Source organism: Ceratocystis lukuohia (genome assembly GCF_044167205.1).
Source record: "Ceratocystis lukuohia strain C4212 chromosome Unknown Supercontig2_pilon, whole genome shotgun sequence".
NCBI lineage: Eukaryota > Fungi > Ascomycota > Sordariomycetes > Microascales > Ceratocystidaceae > Ceratocystis > Ceratocystis lukuohia.
In genome coordinates this window covers 504,753-523,043 of record NW_027263521.1, presented here as the reverse complement: position 1 = coordinate 523,043, position 18,291 = coordinate 504,753, and the positions used below count along the sequence as shown (strand labels likewise).

The following is an 18,291-nucleotide window of genomic DNA, read 5'->3' as shown; positions in this document are numbered from 1 at the left end:
CTTATCGCTGGCCGGCTTCTGCACAGCGATCCATCATCCATCTGTAGCTTCCGCGCAAATAGTGTGGTCGACGGCGATGCCGAACCGCCCTGACATGAACATTTCCAAAGTCCGCCGAGCACCAGCGTAAGTGGTAACTCCCCACGTGCCTTGCTCGCACTGACAGAAAACCGCGGGCTGTGTACATTGCTTAGTGTCCACTATGGGACAAGTTGCCCGGCTGGCTGTCGACGAACTTGATGGAGTGTTTCTTGTGTTAATGTGCGATTGGCGTGTAAATACGGGGAATCGTTGGGCGCCGGTGCTTAGGCGCTACGTCCTTTTGGCTAGCGTTTACAGGCAAACGATAGCTCAAGCCAGCTGTGGGCCAGCTGTGTGAGGTTCAGGCTTCCCTGGGAGACGAGGTGCAAGTGCTCAGACGCAAGAAGGCTCCTTATGCGCAGGACTGACCGCCAATGGATCAACGGGCAACAGAGAAATGCAGAAGTAGAAAGAGGGCAGGAGGTAGGGCAGGAGGTGCAGTAAGGGTAAACTACCATATGGTATGACGTCACATAGTACGATGAGAGAACAGCACAGACCTAGTCAGGCCAGGCGGAATACCCGAAAGTGCCACTACGGCGGAGACAAGAGAACCAAGGCAAAAGAACATGAACTTGCAGTATTAGGCCATGGTATTACGGCACCTTACACAAGACGAGCCAGGTTGGATGGATGAAATTCAATTGCATTATGCATTGTGCATAGCCCTAAGACCCCAACTAGCACTTCCTGTAACACCGTAAATCACAAACCCTAAACTCCTCATATAGTCCCCCTGGCATGAGCCTGGCTCACCTTGTTCATCTTCTTCACTTTCTTGATCTGCCCTTTCTGTATCGCCTTCACCACACGTCTTTGGCCGAGCACGGCTGGCAGGTATGCAGTTTGCAGTACTGGCACTCATAAATCATCCAGTGCGGGCCAGAGTGGCACAGGTTGCAGGTCCACTGCAGCAGCGAATTGTCTGTCTTGATCATGATGAACGAGTGGGCACAGCGACTGAGGCTAGCAGCCATATTCACGGGCTCTGATAGGCGGCCACCGTATCCGCTAAGTGTAGGAGTGGAGGAAGAATAGCCCGAGGGGAAGTCGTCTGCGGAATCTGGCCTGCTGTGGACGTGCATTGTGAAGATGTGGATCTTAGGTTTTCTTTTTTTTCTCTTGCTGCAAGGGAAAATCTTTGAGTGCGCGTCAAGGGGAAGAGAGGACTAGGAAGAGGGTTAGTTTTGCCGTGTGTAACGCGGGCATTACAAAAGGAAGTCTTTCTAGAAGGCCAAGATGCACTAACCTCTTAGCAGAAGCTACTCCTAGGCGCCTGTTATGGAAGACGGGAAACCCAAGCTCTGAATGAAATGATGCCCTAGAAAATGCACACCAAGGTGACGCTTTGCTACCGGGGGGGCTTTGTTAGGATGGGAATCGATCAAGAGTGAATAAGGGTTAAGCACTGGACGGTAAATAGGGTTAGCGATATGCCATGTTATTCGCAAGACAGAGAAAGAAGACCAAGCTCACAAACAAAGGGAGAGCAAATATGTATGAATCAGGCAGACAAGCGCGTGCAAAACAAAAGAGGGGGAGGCAAAGAGATAGGGCTTGGATTGAGGCAAGGCAGCAGCAGAGAGAGCAGGAAGAAGCAGAGAGCAGAGTGGCTTCTAAGCGCCCTTTAAGTACAAGTTCCAGCCAGCTTCAGTTTGGCCAGCTGGAAGGCGAAGAGAAACTGTTCTCGGTTCGCTGTTGTTGTTGTCGCTATTATTGCTGTCTGACAAGTTTGTTAAAGGCCGGCTTTTCTTCTTGCTCCTCCCCTCCTCCAAGCTGTGCAGTGCAAAGAACGGAGAGAGAGGTGAGGGGGTGTGTCAAAGGGAGGAAGGGGGGAAGGGGGAGGATGGGCAGCCGGAGAGCGAGACAGCTAAGCAGGCAGAGAGATAGCGAGAGCGAGAGCGAGAGATAGAGAAGCAGAAAGACGAAAGCAAGACACCCAAGTCACAAGATTCTCTCCTTCACCCCAATCCCCCCCCCCCACTCCCCTCCCCGACTGGCTGTCTAACCCGACTGGCTGTCTAACTGGTCTGCCTTCCCTCCAATGCTCGGATCTCTCTTGCTCAGGCCATTGACTATTTCCCGATTAGGCTCATGATGTCCAAACAAAAAGGTACAAACAGTCCAAAGTGCTCGAGGTACACATGAATGCCGTCACAAGCACGCACTTACAAGCAAGCACACATTAAAAGAAGGTAGCTTGCTGAGCGGACGGATGATCGGTGACGCAGGCCTTAGAAGCGGAAACAACTCTGCTGTGCTTTTCTGCGTGGATTGGTCTCCTTTGACGTTATGTAGCGGCTTGGCCTTCTACTCCTCTGTGGCTCTGCGCCATTCACGCACCAAACTGACTGATTGCATAAAAGATTCTCCTGTCCAACAGCATTCCTGTTTGCAAAGCAAGACGGGAATAAAAACAATAGGGATTATAGAGAATAGGCAAACAACGGGTGGCTAGGCAGATGTGCAGGGCGGGCAGGGAGGGGAGGCAGAACTGGACAGAAAGGCACTTTTTTATTTTTTAATTTTTAATTTTATTTTATCATTATTTTATTTTATTATCTCTTTTTTTTTAATTTTCTTTTTTTAATTTTTTTTTAATTTTTTAATTTCTTCTATTTTTTCCGTCCTTTTTCCCCTGCTTTCCTTCTTGGCTTGCCTGCTTGCTGGCTATGCAGTTATGCATGAATGGTAGAAGCACCTACATGCATGTGCAAGCAAACCAGAGGGGAATGAAGGAGGATACAGAGAGACAAAGAGACAAAGAGACAAAAACAAACTTCCTGGCACAAAAGCACAGTACAGCATAGTAATGCAAGAAAAAAACAAATAAAACAAAGCAAGCAAGCAAACCGCCGGCTCGGCTCGTTATGCTTGTAAGCAGCATAAGCATGCTATTCATATAAGCCATACAGGTACCCCCCCCCCCCGGCCAAAGCACCTGCTTAGCAAGTACATGCGTATTGTATTGTATTGCACTCTTCTGACATCACCAACTTCTCTCGCTTGGGGCTTCCTTTTATGGCCATATCGTCCCCCCTCTTTGGCTTTCTCTCCATTTTCTTCCTTTTGCTTCTGTTGCATTTACTGGTCTCCCCCTCTCAGTGCTGCAGGCTATATTGGCCAGAGAGGGGGGTGAATAGACAGATGACACGGCTGCTTCTGTCTCTCTTTCGCCTCTCCTCCCCGCCTCCCTTCTTCCCCTCTTTGTCACTCTCTAAAGTCGCATTGGCTACACTGACTGCTATAGTCTCCGGCCAGGCCATTTCGGCTCACAGCTACTAGCCCTCCGCTTCGCCGCTCCATTGGCTCGAAAAGCTTCCCCCCCCCCTACCCCCTTTCTTCCTTCTTACCTCTTCCTGTCTCACTGTATCGGCCGTACTGACGCCCGAGCTACCCACCTCCGTCATCATAGCTTCTGTGATCTGTGATTTACTGCATCATACATAACCCTGTCCCGCTCTTTTCTTGTGTCTATGCTTCTGTAGGTCAGGAGGGTATGTGCAAATATGCAACACCCCAGCCAGCTATGGCCTTACTATGGCTAGCGTGCCCCCCACTCGCATGTAATATACATATGCAGATGTACCGTCCGTAGATCGCATTGGCCGTTGCACTCAGCTTGGACAAGACAGGCAGCTTAGAGTCCAGACAGTCCAGGCGCTACCACTTTGCTTGCAAAATTGCACACAAAGCGCACGACGAAGATGCACATCCCCCTTGGGCTTACGTAGTGAGTGAAACGGCGGAGGAAATCAAAAGTAGGCGACCCCGTGCCATGCCATTGCATGCTATTGTCCACGTTCACGCTCAAGTCCAAGTCGACACGTCCATATCCCTTTATATCTCATGCTAATCTATGTATGTGTGTATGCTACTGCTATGTTGTCATTATGTGACGAGTCACATCTCTCTCGAGTCTCAGCCAGACCACCGGCCAAACAAAGCCTGGCAGCCAACCCAAAGCTACCCAAAGCCACCCACATCCACACAAACACTAGCGACTGACCAACACAGACCGAGAAAACAGCAATCCTTTGTTCCCCCTCCTCCTTTCCATTTGTTTCCTGCCTTATTGTCGCGGCATGTGATTGTACGGCATTTTCCCCGGCCTAGTCCAGCCTGATTTGCCTTGTTTTGCCTTCTCTTGACTCTAATGCCCTTCCTGTACACCATTTATATTCTCCCCCACCAGCGCGAATCATCGCTGATCCGACTCCCATTCACTCCTCACCCAGCCTAACCCAACCCATGCCCTAGCCTTAGTCCTAATTCTAGGTTTATCCTTGCGGTGACGGCGATGAGGGGCGCGATTGATGGCAGTGGATGTCTACTTCACCCGCAATGACATCACCGGCTCCTAGCTCCTCGCCCGATGCGTTAATTGCAGTAATGGCAGCGTCTATAAAGCTTTGCTGATTTGGCGAGGTTTGGGGCACCGACAACGCCAAAGACTCAGGGGCTTTGGGTGGCTTCGTCATTGATGAAGTCAGAGTTCCACTTGTGGTAGGCGTAGATGTAAAAGTAGATGCGGAAGCAGCGGCAGGAGCGGCAGATGCAGAAGCAACAGAACCGCCAATAGCTGTATTAGTAGGTACATCTTTAAACACAAGTTCTTTATCAGCTGTCGCGGCATTAGAACTCTTGGTCTTTGGGGTCTGGGAGTGTGTAGTTGCGCCCTCTGCGTTTACTTCCTGCTCGTTAGAGGCTACGTGCTGGTTGTCAGCCTCTCCGTAAGGCGGCTCGGCTTCAGCCTTGATTCCTGACGCATGGTGCTGGCCTAGAGAAAACGCCTCGGACAAGTTGATAGCGATGAATGACTTGGGAAGTTTAACCCTAGAGACTCTTTAGCAACCAAACTAACCACCTTTAAAAAGCAAAACAAACTTGAATGTACTTACTGGTTAAATTTGGCACGCAGTGTCTTGATGACTTCTTGCCAGTCGGCGTGTGGCGTCAAGCTGCGTCGTGGCGCACAGCTGATGCAATGTTTGCTATCAAGCTGCACATCTAGCGGATCTAGCACATGACATCCAGGGCTTATGGAAATGCGGATGCTGTAGGCAAACTGTGGCGCCTCATCCATGACGGCTGGCTCGTGCATGGCAGATGTAGCTGCAGCGACGTCATCTGCCTGCGTAGAAGATGAAGGCGTAGCTTCGACATCGGTTGGGGCCGGGGTTGTGGTGGAAGGGGCACCCTGTTGAGAAGCAGTACTCTCGGCTGCGGTGGTAGAAACTAGTGATGTATGTGAAGGCGCGTGTTTTGGTTGCTTGCGCACAATCTCTGACTCGTACAGCTCGAAGGAAATCTGTGAGAGATAGTCTAGTTCTGGGATGCTGCTGCGATTAATTTTAGTCTCGATGCCGCCTTCTAAGATGCAATTTAGCAGCGTGTAGATATGTGATTCCTTGGTAAAGTAGAAAAACGATTTGGCGTCATCGGATGCCTGCATCTCTTCTAAATCTTGAACGATCTCTTTGAGTAGAGGCAAAGAGGTCAACAAGCCAATTTCCAGCTTTTCGGCGTTGGAAATCCCGTATTCCTGTGGACAAATAAAATCGAACAATACCTTGGCGAGATGGTAGAGCTCACGCAGCGGCTCAAACTCCGCTCCAACTTTGGCCTTGTTCTGGGTGTTGCCTTCCTCGATGTAAAAGTACTGCTCGGGAGGTGGTTGGCGAGGGGGAACTGCCTCCCCAAAGTGCCGTAAGTTGTTGAAGATGTTGCGTTTGAAAATACGACGCACGCCCTGCTGGGCCTTGTTCCGCTTTTCTTCCTCCTCCTTTTCTTTTTCCTTGACCTTTTCCTTCTCCTTCTCCTGCCTAACACGCTCTTGTTCCTGGGTTTCCTTTTCCTTGTCTAGAGATGCCATGTTGTACTCCTCCTCTAGCATTTGCTGACTGGGCTTGAATACCCACTCCAAGAAAGTTCGATTGTGGAGCGCGTCAAACTTCATGGTATCATACAATTCTGATATTTTGCTGGGGTCAACTTTTTCATTGTCACAGAACTCAATGAAGAGCTTCTCCCACCGCTCCTTGAAGAGATCTGCGTCTTCACCACAACACCACCGGAAATTGACACTCTTCTGGTCATTCTTAGTTGTCGAATTCGCAGGAGCCGGAATGCCCTGCGATGTCGGTGTCGAGTAGCCATGTGTCGAGGATGGAGTGCTAGACTGGCTTCCGTGAGTCGATGGACTCCCTTCATTGTCCTTGGCGCCAGAAGACGAGGCTGCAGAGTTTGCGAGATGGCTATTTACTGTGGTGCTGCTTCCATTGCCGCCACTGGTATTACTAGAGTTCATGGATTTGAGACGCTCGTAGTTGTAGTGCATAACCTTTCTGTGAAACTTCATCAGAGAAACTACGCGCTTTTGGACATCTGAGGGTTCGGGAAACTTGGGAGGCCAGGCAAACTGCGGAGGCCGTTCATTTCCTTCACGCAAGAGGCCTTTGAGTTTCTTCTTGACCTTGTCCATCTCGTCTTTTGCGGCATTGGAGTCATCCAGTAAGTCTTTGCGAATAGTAATAAGACCTTCGGGAAGCTTTTGCTGACCCAGGAAAGCACCTGCCCAAATCTGTGCACTGGTAGTGACGCGGCGCTCCGAGCTACTGTAAATATGAACTTCATCAAGAACCTCACGATTTAACAGGGCAAGATCGTTGTGCATGTTGGAACCAAGCTCCTGTGCTTGGTAGCGGGCTGAGTGCGTAGGCTCGCCACCCCATTTAACTATCAACTGCAACTTGTCTAGCACAAGACCGTCTTCAGCAGCGGTAATACGAGACATAGTGACGCCAGAAAGCGAGTCTTGGCGATGAGTTCTGCGTTCAGGACCGCGCACCACTGTAGCTGGCACGAGTGTGGGTGATGACTTTGAAGGGGACGCAGCAAGAGCAGGTACTGGGCCGAAATTATTGGCAACCCCCTCTTTAATTATTGAAGGGGTTTCAGGCAAAGGACTAGCCGGAGTTGAATCTGTCTTCTTTTTGCGGAACATGGGCTTGATTTGAACCTTAGTTCCTGGCCAAGGTCCCTTTTTAATCAAGACAGTCTGCAAGAGTTTTAGTTTAGCTTGATCTTCAATGCCCTGCGCCATGGCACGGTCTACAGCATGGCGCACACTGGAGAGTGCTGCTTCTCCAATAAGAAGAACCTCTTCCTGGTGGCCCTTGAGAAGATCAATGAAGGGCTCTGTGTGGAATGTAAATTTGTATTTTTGCTTGGGCGTACGATCAGCATGGCGGATAACCGAAACCATGCCCTTAAGCTTCCAGGGACTTTTAACAGGCGCAGCAGGAGGTAGAGTTGTATCTTCAGTAGTCTCTCCATCTACGCACTCACCTTCGGCATGGGAAGAGATGGCAGAATGGCAGACAGATGGCGCTCTAGTCTCGTCTATGCTAACGCCCTTGACAGACTTGATAGATGCTGAGGAATCTGCAACTGTGGCAGACATGGAGCCGCTGCGATGGATAGACTCAGATTGCGAGCTGGACTTTTCGCCAGAGGCAATACTACCAGCATGATCGCTAGAAGCCACAGCAGAGTCTCGATCCCTCCCACTGATACTGTAGCCGCGACTTCTTGCGCTAGGGTCAGATGAGATGGCAGAAATAGAGCCAGCTCTGCGAATGCGTTCCTTGATGAACAGTTCCTTCATGATGGTAGAGCAATGGTCGTAGTAGTCGTCATTATCCTTGACAAAACTCCAGCCATTGACATCAATGACAAAGCTCTTACCAGAAGCACGAAGCAAATCGAACCCACAGACCCTCTGGCCAAAAATGCGTGAAATCTTGCTGGCCATTTCTTTTTCCTCGCTGGTAAGAGGCGTGACGTAGCGGATTTCCTTGCCGTGGGTGTTACGGCGGACAATGCCATCAACAACGGGCGACTTGCGGGTTTCAGCGTGGCAATAGGTAGGGCCAACGGTATAAGCTTTAACATCCTCAGCATTGTCAACCTTGGTGAACCTTTCGTAGATGTAGCTACTGTATGGTTCGGTGATAGCTCTCGGGGTGTTGAGTCCGGGGATATACTCGGAGCTTTTATTGCCGATTTTACGAAACAGCTTTCGGGCACCGCCTCCAACGGAGCTGTGGTAGTATATGATGATGTTATGATCCTCTCCACTTGTTGGCTTCTCAACAAACGGCTTGTACAAAACAGTGCCATCGACGCTGATAGCATCGCCATTATCAATAAGCTCAACACTGGTCGGAGGTGGGGTCGGCTCAGATTCCATGGGTTCGATGACTATTCCTGAGGTTTCTTTTATCTGCTTGCGGAGTTCAGGGGTCAAAATTGTGCCGCCCCCATCGCGGGTAACTTCAACGCGAGAAGGGGTGGGCACGCCAATTTTATTAAGAAGCTGAAGGCAAAGCCGGCGATCCCATAAGAGCTTTTGCATAGGGACATCATTGACGCAGAATGGCTTTCGAAGCTTAACATAGGCAATTGCTTTATCCAGGGGAAAGCCATCAGAATAGAAGCAAATAAGATAATCGCTGTAGTAAGGGGACTTAGTTAGAAGATGATTTAGGGTTGTGGCGATACAAACACTCCCAACTGAGAGGAAACAAAGCTTACCATAGCGGCCAGTTTTCAACGTCTATGTCTAGCAATTAGCGTGCGCACATCATCGATGGGAGCAGGGAAATACAAACCCTCGTCAAGAATAGTTTTGTCCCCAAAAACAATGATATCAAACTCGCGATTCGAAATCAGCCGATTAAGAATATTGCGACTAGGCTTGCTCCGGGCCTTAACGTCCAAAGCACAGACACCAATAGTGCCCCAAGCGGCGGGTTTCAACTCCTCCTTTTGGTGCGGCCGGTCACTGCTAGGGCTATGGCTGCTCGCACTAGTGCTTGCACTAAAGCGGCGATTAGCGCGGCTGCGTTCCCGGCCAGAGCCCGGCTGACGAATGTTGATCTCGAGTCTTTGGTTAGAAGCGCGCTTCCCAACAGCGTCATGGCCAGCAATATGGTTCTGAGCAGTGATTGCAGCAGCGCTAGTTCCGGGCGGGGCCGTTCTAATTCCCGATTCGGAGCCGTTGGCAGAGGCTGCAGAACTAGGGATGCCCCGGGCTGAAGCTAGCGAGTAGATGGACGAGATTGATGCGCGCTTAGTGGAAAACTCGGACAGTGAAGCGCGAGAGGCCGGCGGAGCATCGGAAGGCTCAGGCATGGCGGAAACTAGTGGGGGGGTTAGCGGCGGAGGCTGCAAGCTGGTATTAGCACTGGTGGCGTTGATAGTACCCAACGGGGTAGGATCAATGGCTGCTGGGGCCAATGAGGGGGAGACCGTGGTTTTATCGATACTGGTTAGAATTCCAGAAGATAATGGCAGAGACAATGGCGATTGCTGTTGGTCAATCGAGACGGAATTAGCAAGAGATGATGAGCCAACAGCAGCAGAAGCGGAGGTACCGGAGGCAACAGCACCGGAGGTGGCAGGATCGAAAATAGCGGAGTCGACAGTAGCAATAGGAGAAACAGGCGATGAAGCTGCAGCAAACGAGGCGGTATTGAAGTGAGGGGCAGATGAAAAGTCTTCGCCCTCCGTTTTCTTGATTCCTGCCTCATCCAAAAACACAGCAGGTTCAGCAGCAGCGGCAGTAATGTCGGGAAGTAGACTTTGATTGTCTGTATCGGGCAATGACTCTTTTGCGTCTTCAAAGTGATCTAGCTCATTCTCAGTCTCGGTTTCTGACTCCATTTCAGGCTCCATTTCAGGTTCGGCAGTTTCCTTTTGGTGCTCCATTGGGTGCTGCAGCTGGGGTTCCTTCCCACCCTGGCTCGCTGTTTCTTGTCCTGGGATGATCGCTCCTTCTAAGCTGCTTCCTCCTGTTGGTCGCTCTGCTGCGGCGCTGCCTCCCACGAAAGCGGGTAGCTGCTGGTTTTGCGGATGCGAACCTTCCTCCATTGAAACGTGAGGCCAGGCGGCTAGTTGGCTGGCCAGATATCGCGAAGAGCGGCTGCTCGGCTTATGTAAGCGAGGAAGCGAAGATATAACGAAAATATTAGAGGCAGCTTATTGACGGCGGCGGTTGGAGCGCTTGGTCACAACTTTTCGATGGTTAAAATTTTCGCTTTATTAGCTGTAGTCAGACATAGGTTGTAACGACAGTGGCAGTTACACGTGGGAGTGGCAGCTGCTTTGTGTGAGTCGTGTTGTGTGAGTTTGGACTTGCCACTTATCACTATGGTTAAAACTGCGATTGTGGGTGTGCCACGTTGATTCCCGCGATGGGTGATCGTCGGTCGATTAATTCCTGTGGATAGGATGACCAAGAGAAGCCAATTTCGGGGGTCAATGGAAAAGAAATAGAAGAAGAGGACTGAATATGTTACTATGAAAAAGGAGGGAGAATTCAACGGGAGGGAGCAAGAATATGAAAGGGCGGCCATGGCATGAGCTTTGCCCCATCAGCCTTAGTTTTAGCTTGCCTCACCTCACAGGCTTTACTAATTTTTTTTCTCGACACCAGACCGATTTAGCTAGATTCGGGGGGATAAAAGGCCAGAAACAAGCTAAACCCGAAACCTGGCCCATCTTAGCCTCTAGCGGTGTGAGGACTGAGTTATTGGGGGATTCGCCTACTCTATGCTGTGGGGTAGGACTCCGGGATGCTGCAGCTGGGACGCGCTGTATTGTCACACTCCGCTTTACTAAAGTCCAACGAGCTTGCGAAGAGCAAGAGATTTTGGTTTGCGGATTTTATTCTGTGTGTTGTGGCCTAGCCATCTACATTATCATTGCCGTTCGAAACGCCCTATGATATGGCTGGTGTGGTAATTACAGTAGGACAGCCAGATCAAGAATTTGCATCCTATGGTCTTCGTCCATTCGTCCATGAGAATCAAATTTTAAAGACACAAAGCTTATTTTCGCCTCCTGCTTTCACATCCTTCCACATCCCTTGGCAAGCATGTGAGCTCATTGTTAAACGTTGCAGACCATTGACAACCACCGATTCACTAGAATCTTGACTTGGATTACACCACAACTTGTCTTGTCTTAGATTTCTTGCGCTCAGCATTAAGAGCCCCTCTCTCTTCGGCCACAATCGTCAAGTCTCTCAATTTTCCCTAGCAACTTTGCCATGCAGTGCAACCAAAATCTACGGAGGGGGTTGTCGTCCATAGACGGCCAGGTGTCTCGTGCCCTGTTTCTGCTTTTGTGTGTACATGTCGTTGAGAATGCAAGCGCCGCAAGCTCCACTTGAAAACGCCATTACGCCACACCAGGCAAGGATTCGTCTTATCGCCTTATCGGCAGCCCCACCTTCTTTATTGGGAGCGCAAGACCCAGAAAAATTTCTAGCAAGGCTGAAGAGGCTCGAAACAAAAAAAAAAGTTTGATTTCCAAGACAAGCCAACGCCTATTGGTTGTCAATGTCTGCGCTCTCTGTTTGACTGCTACAATTGAAACCAGATAGGTTCTGTCGCTCGCATAGCAAACAGAATGCCTCATTCGCAAATTGAAGGCCCGTTGGTCAAGCGCCAGAAGCGCACCGAAGTGGCCAAGGCCGGCTCAACCACTCAGCGGTCGTCGGCCATCTTTGCACCATTCCGAGTAGGTTATTCCTACATATGAAGTCGCAGGCTTTTTTGAATCCATTCGCTAACACTCTTCCTTGTCCTTTGCCTCAGACCGTTGGCCTTGTCTCTCCTACTGCTGTACCCTTCACATCCGTTCCCCTCGGCAAAACCACATTTCAGATCACCACCTCCATCGGCCGGAGCCTACAAACCTACGACCTTAAGCGCGGCTTAAATCTTGTCTTCATCTCTCGGCCTCAAACAGCCGCGAATATCACGTCTACACTCGCATGGAAGCAAAAGGTATTTGCCGCATGGGGTGACCCTCGCCAGAATGAGCCGCAGGGCTTGTGGGTGTTCCAGCGTGGCCGGAAAGTCGATGAGCTAGCACTACCGCATAATCTAGACGAGCCCATCACACAGATCTTAGTGTTTGGGCAGTGGATTGTCGGCTGTGGCCTTACCCGCATCGAGGTCTGGAAATCAGCAACCCTGGACCACTACACGACTCTGCATCTGACGGCGACGAACAAGGGCGACAACGAAATTACCGGCGGCATCACCAACATGCCCACTTACCTCAACAAGATTTTCGTTGGTCGCAAGAATGGCTGGGTCGAAATCTGGAACATTAGCACCGGAAAGCTTATCTACACGATTGTTCCGCCCTCAACTGAGCTGGGTGCCGTCATCTGCATGCGCCCAACGCCTGCTCTCTCCATGCTTGCCATCGCCTTTGAGGCTGGGCCTTTAATTGTGCAGGATGTCCTCGTTGATAAAACGGTAATCCAGCTTATCGCTGGCACCCCCGAGGTTCCAGTGTCATCCATTTCGTTCCGCACTGACGGTGCCGGCGCTGGCCCAGAGGGTCGCGACGATGGAGTTATGGCCACTTCCAGTCTAGTGAGCGGCGATGTGACATTCTGGGATCTCAACAAGGGCGGTCGTATCATGGGCGTGCTGCGTAGCGCTCACAACCCGCCTACCAGCGACGGCAAGCTAGTCCGCGGCGGCATTGGCAAAATTGATTTCCTATCAGGCCAGCCCGTTATCATTACTAGCGGTCGCGACAACTCTCTTAAGTCTTGGATATTCGATGAAGAGCCGTTCTCCCCTATCCCTAGAATTCTACACTCACGTAGCGGTCATGCTGCACCAGTGACATGCCTGCACTTTCTACCGTCAGACTTTGACGGCAGCGAGGCTGGCAACAAGTGGCTTCTCAGTGGTGGCAAAGACCGTAGTCTATGGGGCTGGAGTCTGCGACGTGATGGCCAGAGCACAGAGATTAGCCAAGGCAACATCCGCAAAAAGGCCAAGAAGTACGGCATTCTCTCGACAAGTGCGCTGTCACACGGGCCTACGACATCTCTAGAGGACATCAAGGCACCAGAAATCACATGCATTGCCACGTCGCTGAACCGCGATGGTGGCATGGGTGCGGTTCCCGGCAAGCAAGCCATCTGGCAAAAAGCCATGCAAAAGGGCCCAAAGAAGACAGTACAGGATGCCGAGATCAGTGGCATGACGGGATGGGAAAGTGTAGTGACGGGTCATAAAGGCGACTCCTTTGCACGCACGTGGTTTTGGGGCCGCAAGCGCGCCGGCCGCTGGATGTTCCCCACTGGCGACAGTGCCAACGTGTCTACAGTGGCCATAAGCCCATGTGGTAGCTTTGCATTGGTTGGCTCTGAGGGTGGATGTGTCGACATGTACAACCTGCAAAGTGGCCAGTACCGGCAACGTTTTCCATCGAAACTAACCCCAGCACAGGCAAGACAGCTCAAGATGCAGCAGCTACGCCAGGCCGACAGCGTGGTACAGTTCTCAACCAAACTAGCCTCCACAGCCTTCCCGCCTGGCACTGGGAAACACACCAAGGCCGTCACGGGAATTGTGGTGGACTCGCTCAACAAGCACATTATCTCATGCTCCCTAGACGGCACAGTCAAGTTCTGGGATTTCTTGACTGGAAATCTGCTGTATCAGATCGACTGGACTAAGTCGGTAGAAGTGACGGCCTGTCGATATCATGCAGCCAACGACCTCCTGGCTGTATCGTGTAGCGACAACTCAATTCGAGTCATTGATCTCGAAACCCGCCGCACCATCCGAGAGTTCTGGGGCAGTCAGGGCGCTATCCTGGACTTTTGCTTTTCCAATGACGGCCGTTGGATCATTGCATCAGGCAGCGATAAGATTGTGCGTGTGTATGACTTGTCGACAGGTCACCTAATTGATGCCATCCGGCTGGAGAAGCAGTGCACAGCGCTAGCCATGTCAGCCACAGGCGAATATCTTGCAACATCAATTGACGGCGAAATGGGCGTCAACATTTGGACTAACAAAAGCTTATTCCGCCACGTGGCTACACGTCAAATTTCGGAGGAGGAGATTGCCGTTATGGCAGCTCCGTCAGCATCTGGCGAGGGCAATGCTCCACTCCTAGAGGCTGCACTTGAGGACAGGGCTGATGCTGATACTGATGCTGGTGCTTCAGGGGTGATGGTGCCAGCTGTCGACCAGCTCAGCGCCGACATGATGACTCTGAGTCTGATACCTAAGGCTAGGTGGCAGACTTTGCTGCATCTAGACCTCATTAAGCAACGTAATAAGCCCAAGGAGGCGCCCAAGGTGCCTGAGGCAGCACCATTCTTTTTGCCTTCGGTTGGGTCGAATCTCAAGCCTATAGCGGCCAACCTAGACGATAAAGAAGGGACAACAGCGGAGTCACGCATCACCAAACTCGAGCGTATGCGTGCAGAAGAGGCTTTCACTGAGAGGCTTTTGAATGGAGCAGCGACGGGAAATTGTAAGTTCAAACTACCTTATAGCTAGCTACATGATCGTAGTTACACTTGTAGCCTTCCTTGTATCTACTACTAACATGTGCCATAGACACCGACTTCATTGAACATCTCCAATCCCTCCCGCCTTCAACGGCGGACTTTGAGCTCCGCTCACTTTCGTCCGGCTCTTCTGGCTCTTCCGGCAACGAACTACTACACTTTATCCGTGCGCTTACTCAGCGGCTTCAAGCACGCCGTGACTATGAGCTAATGCAGGCGTGGATGGCCGTATTCCTTCGGCACCATTCTGATAGCGTCATAGAGAGTCCCGAGCTTCTGGACGCACTAGCTGAGTGGAAGACAAACCAGGAGAAAGAAAGTGCGCGTTTGGATGAGCTAGTCGGCTATTGCAGCGGAGTAGTGGGCTTTTTGAGAAGCCCTCGCACGTAGGAGAAAATGGAGGTTGATAAAGTAGAGGCAAAAAGGAAATTGCACATATGTAACTTTGCGTTGTTCTTTATTCTTGGGCATTTGATGTGCTTTTCTTGGTATAACTTGTAAAAAAAACTTATTTACATTCAAGACTTGCAACGTGAGTATCACGATGACGTTTCTAAGCTGCCCTTGAGCAGGTTAAAGCACTTATATTATGGTTAGGGTATGGTTAGGGTTATAGTCTTACAGCCAACAGCATATTCAAGTACGTACCCCTGAGAGCTGAGCACTGCTACCAGTACGGATTAATGCGTTTCTACCTTTGGATTTTTCGTGATCCTGAGGTCCTAGAAATGATTATATTGTAGTAAACTATATCCGGGTCATTCGTATTTTTTTCTCTTTCTTTTCACTTTTCTCTCTTTATTCTAGTCGTTTTCTCTCGTCAAAGCTTCCAATTGCTTTGCTTTGTTTGGGTCTTCACCTAATTCGTCATCTAGCTTAACCCAGGCTAAGAGACAATACTGCGAAAAGGCTGCTAGTATCACTACTCAGCCTTGCTGGTCGTCTCTTCCCGTTTCACTGAATATTCACCCACATTTTGCAATGCCACCCCGACAAACGACTACTGGCTACGAGCGCCTCGCACAAGCTGACCAGCATAGCGATTCTGAAGAGGAAGACTTTCTAGCCCAGAGCTTTGCCTCACTCCAACACGGCACCACAACTAATCGTTATACATCGCAGCCTGCTCCCCGAGGAGCTGCGTCGAATGTAACATCACCGCGTCGAGGCGCTGCTCGCCTTCATCCACATCGTCGTCATGGCAGCGGCGGTGCGGGAGTTGACCTCAAGGCCATGAACGCACGGCTTGAGCGTTGGGCCGACGAAATCGCCGCGCGTTTCAAAAGCTCACATCGCAACCGACCAGGTGAAGAACAGCGTCTTGAGATTCACCACTCCGTTTTTCAGGCCCCTGAGGGCGTTGTTCCTATCACACCTGACAAACTGGCCGAGGTACAGCCAGTCATGAAGCAGGATGAGTTTGAGGTCATTGTCAACAGCGTGCGGCGCGCCATCGACCGCAACGTGCATCCACTCATGATCTCGCAGGGCAGCTCAGGCTCATATTTTGCCCGGAATTCGGATGGAAAGGTGGTGGGAGTCTTCAAGCCTAAGGATGAGGAGCCATATGCTGCCGGCAACCCGAAATGGAACAAATGGATCCATCGGAATCTATTTCCGTGCTTCTTTGGCCGAGCCTGGTATGTTTCATGCCTCTGACTTGCTATTCCCGTGTTCCTTTTGCTAATTACCACCTTTTTTTTTCTCTTTAGCCTCATCCCAAATCTCTCCTATGTTTCTGAAGCCGCCGCCTATACTCTCGACTGCCAGCTCCGAACTCACATGGTCCCATACACCGATGTTGTCTATTTATCATCCAAGTCCTTCCACTACCCCTTCTGGGACCGCCACAGCTTTTATCGCAAGAAAAAACCGCTGCCTGAGAAGCCTGGCAGTTTTCAGGTTTTTCTCAAGGGCTTCAAAGATGCCAACATCTTTCTGCGTGAGAACCCATGGCCCGATCAGTACTGGTCCGGCTTCCGCACCCGTGATGGCACACGCAGGTCTCAAACACCGCGGTGGACGGACTCGTGCCGACCATCGGGAAGCAGACAGCCGGAGGAACAGGCCGAGAGTCAAGATATTGACCCTGAAAGCCAGCCATTAGGTCCCGATAATTTTAGATGGACCGATGCTCTCAAACAGTCGTTCCGTGAAGAACTGGAGAAGCTAGTCATCCTGGATTATATCATGCGTAACACGGACAGAGGTCTTGATAATTGGATGGTCAAGGTCGACTGGTCTACCCAACAAGTCAGCATCCAATCTGAGCCTATGAATTTCAACATTACCTCCGACTCGGAAGATGACAACGAAGATGCAGACGGGAATGAAGCCACACCCGGGCCTCGTCCAGCCGACCCATCACGGATCAAGAACCCGTCAATGCAACGTGCGTCCAACCCCTACAAGGCACAAAACCCAATGGAGGCTGATGCCACACCCACTGCAACCCCTAAAATCACTATTGGTGCCATCGACAACTCTTTATCATGGCCGTGGAAGCACCCTGATGCCTGGCGAAGCTTTCCATTTGGCTGGCTTTTCCTTCCTGTCGACCTGATTGGTCGGCCGTTCTCACAAAAGACACGCGATCATTTCTTACCGCTACTCACGTCAACGCACTGGTGGAGTCAGACACAGTATGCCCTGCGAAAGGTGTTCCAGATGGATGAAGACTTCCAGGAGCGCATGTTCGCTAAGCAAATGGCCGTTATGAAAGGCCAAGCATGGAACGTTGTCGAAACGCTCAAGACGCCTGATCATGGTCCACTGGAGCTCACAAGACGCGCCAAGGTCTGTGTCTGGGATGACCTGGTCGATGTGCCTGTAGCAGTGCCTATGCGCTCTACGTCGTCCGAGATTCACCGCCGCCAGAAAAGTGCCGGGCTCGATGATTTCGATATTAGCGGTGCTCACCCCGAGCCTGATCTACTAGGTCTTGGCTCGCCTAGTGAGATGCCCAACCCTGGTCGCTTTGAGCTGGCCACCTCACCACCACCATCTACCAGCTCACCACGTCCAGATCAACAGCAACAGCAGCAATCAACTGTACCAAACTATACACGATATGGCCCACAGCCATATCAGGCACGACTGAACATGTACTCTCCAGACCGTCACGGCTCCTCCTCTTCCACAGCACCGCCGCTGCCAGCATCAACAGCAGCTCCCCCAGCGTCTGCCAGGGCGAACTCACACCAACGCCGCTACTCGTATGCCACAGCAGCCACACGCAAGACCACTAATAACATCGCCCATCAGTTATATGGCGGTCTAGATGGCTATGAAGATGACGATATTGAAGGCGACCTTGGTTATGCGGCGGCACAGGGAATGGAGGGCCAGATGCGCAAGGTAATTGTCGAGAGGCTGGAGCCGGTGAAGAGCCGGAATCCAGTGTTTACATGGTGCTGAGGGGCAGGGGAATGACAGCCTAGAGGTGGCGAAAGAAGAAGGTGAGACTGGGGGGGGGGGGGGGGGCAGTATAGTAGGAGACGAAGTGATGTGGAACGCAATGCATATCTTACGGCGTACGTATAACGGAAACATGCCTTTTCTTGTGTTTTAGAGCTTCTTTTGCGTTCTTTTTTTATGATTCTTTAGAAATTCATATGTATTCGTAATGCGGAAACACGGACAACAGAGCAACTATACTCTAGATTGATCCATAGACAAAGTGTGTGCACAACAAACCCCAAACCTGCCTTAATGCCATGTCAATCACCCCAGTTTGTACTCTTAACCCTCTATTTTTTACTGCTTGGGTTGCTTTTTGTATGTTTATTCTATTTAACGCCTGCCTA

At 50.8% G+C, this 18,291-nt stretch overlaps 2 protein-coding genes across 2 annotated transcripts; one reads left to right on the top strand and one right to left on the bottom strand.

The window, feature by feature from the left end:
• Positions 1–4,361: 4,361 nt before the first annotated feature.
• HOO65_020132 (Inositol hexakisphosphate and diphosphoinositol-pentakisphosphate kinase) lies at positions 4,362–10,017 on the bottom strand (the record flags this gene model as incomplete). The annotated part of the gene is made up of 4 exons (XM_071006254.1): positions 4,362–4,917; positions 4,983–8,597; positions 8,680–8,701; positions 8,757–10,017. 4 exons carry the CDS (start codon positions 10,015–10,017, stop codon positions 4,362–4,364), a joined length of 5,454 nt encoding a protein of 1,817 aa, XP_070860770.1.
• A 1,542-nt stretch (positions 10,018–11,559) lies between these two features.
• On the top strand, positions 11,560–17,902 carry HOO65_020131 (wd domain-containing protein; the record flags this gene model as incomplete). Its single annotated transcript, XM_071006247.1, has 5 exons — positions 11,560–11,670; positions 11,748–14,448; positions 14,535–14,871; positions 15,361–16,125; positions 16,198–17,902. 5 exons carry the CDS (start codon positions 11,560–11,562, stop codon positions 17,900–17,902), a joined length of 5,619 nt encoding a protein of 1,872 aa, XP_070860769.1.
• Positions 17,903–18,291: the final 389 nt, after the last annotated feature.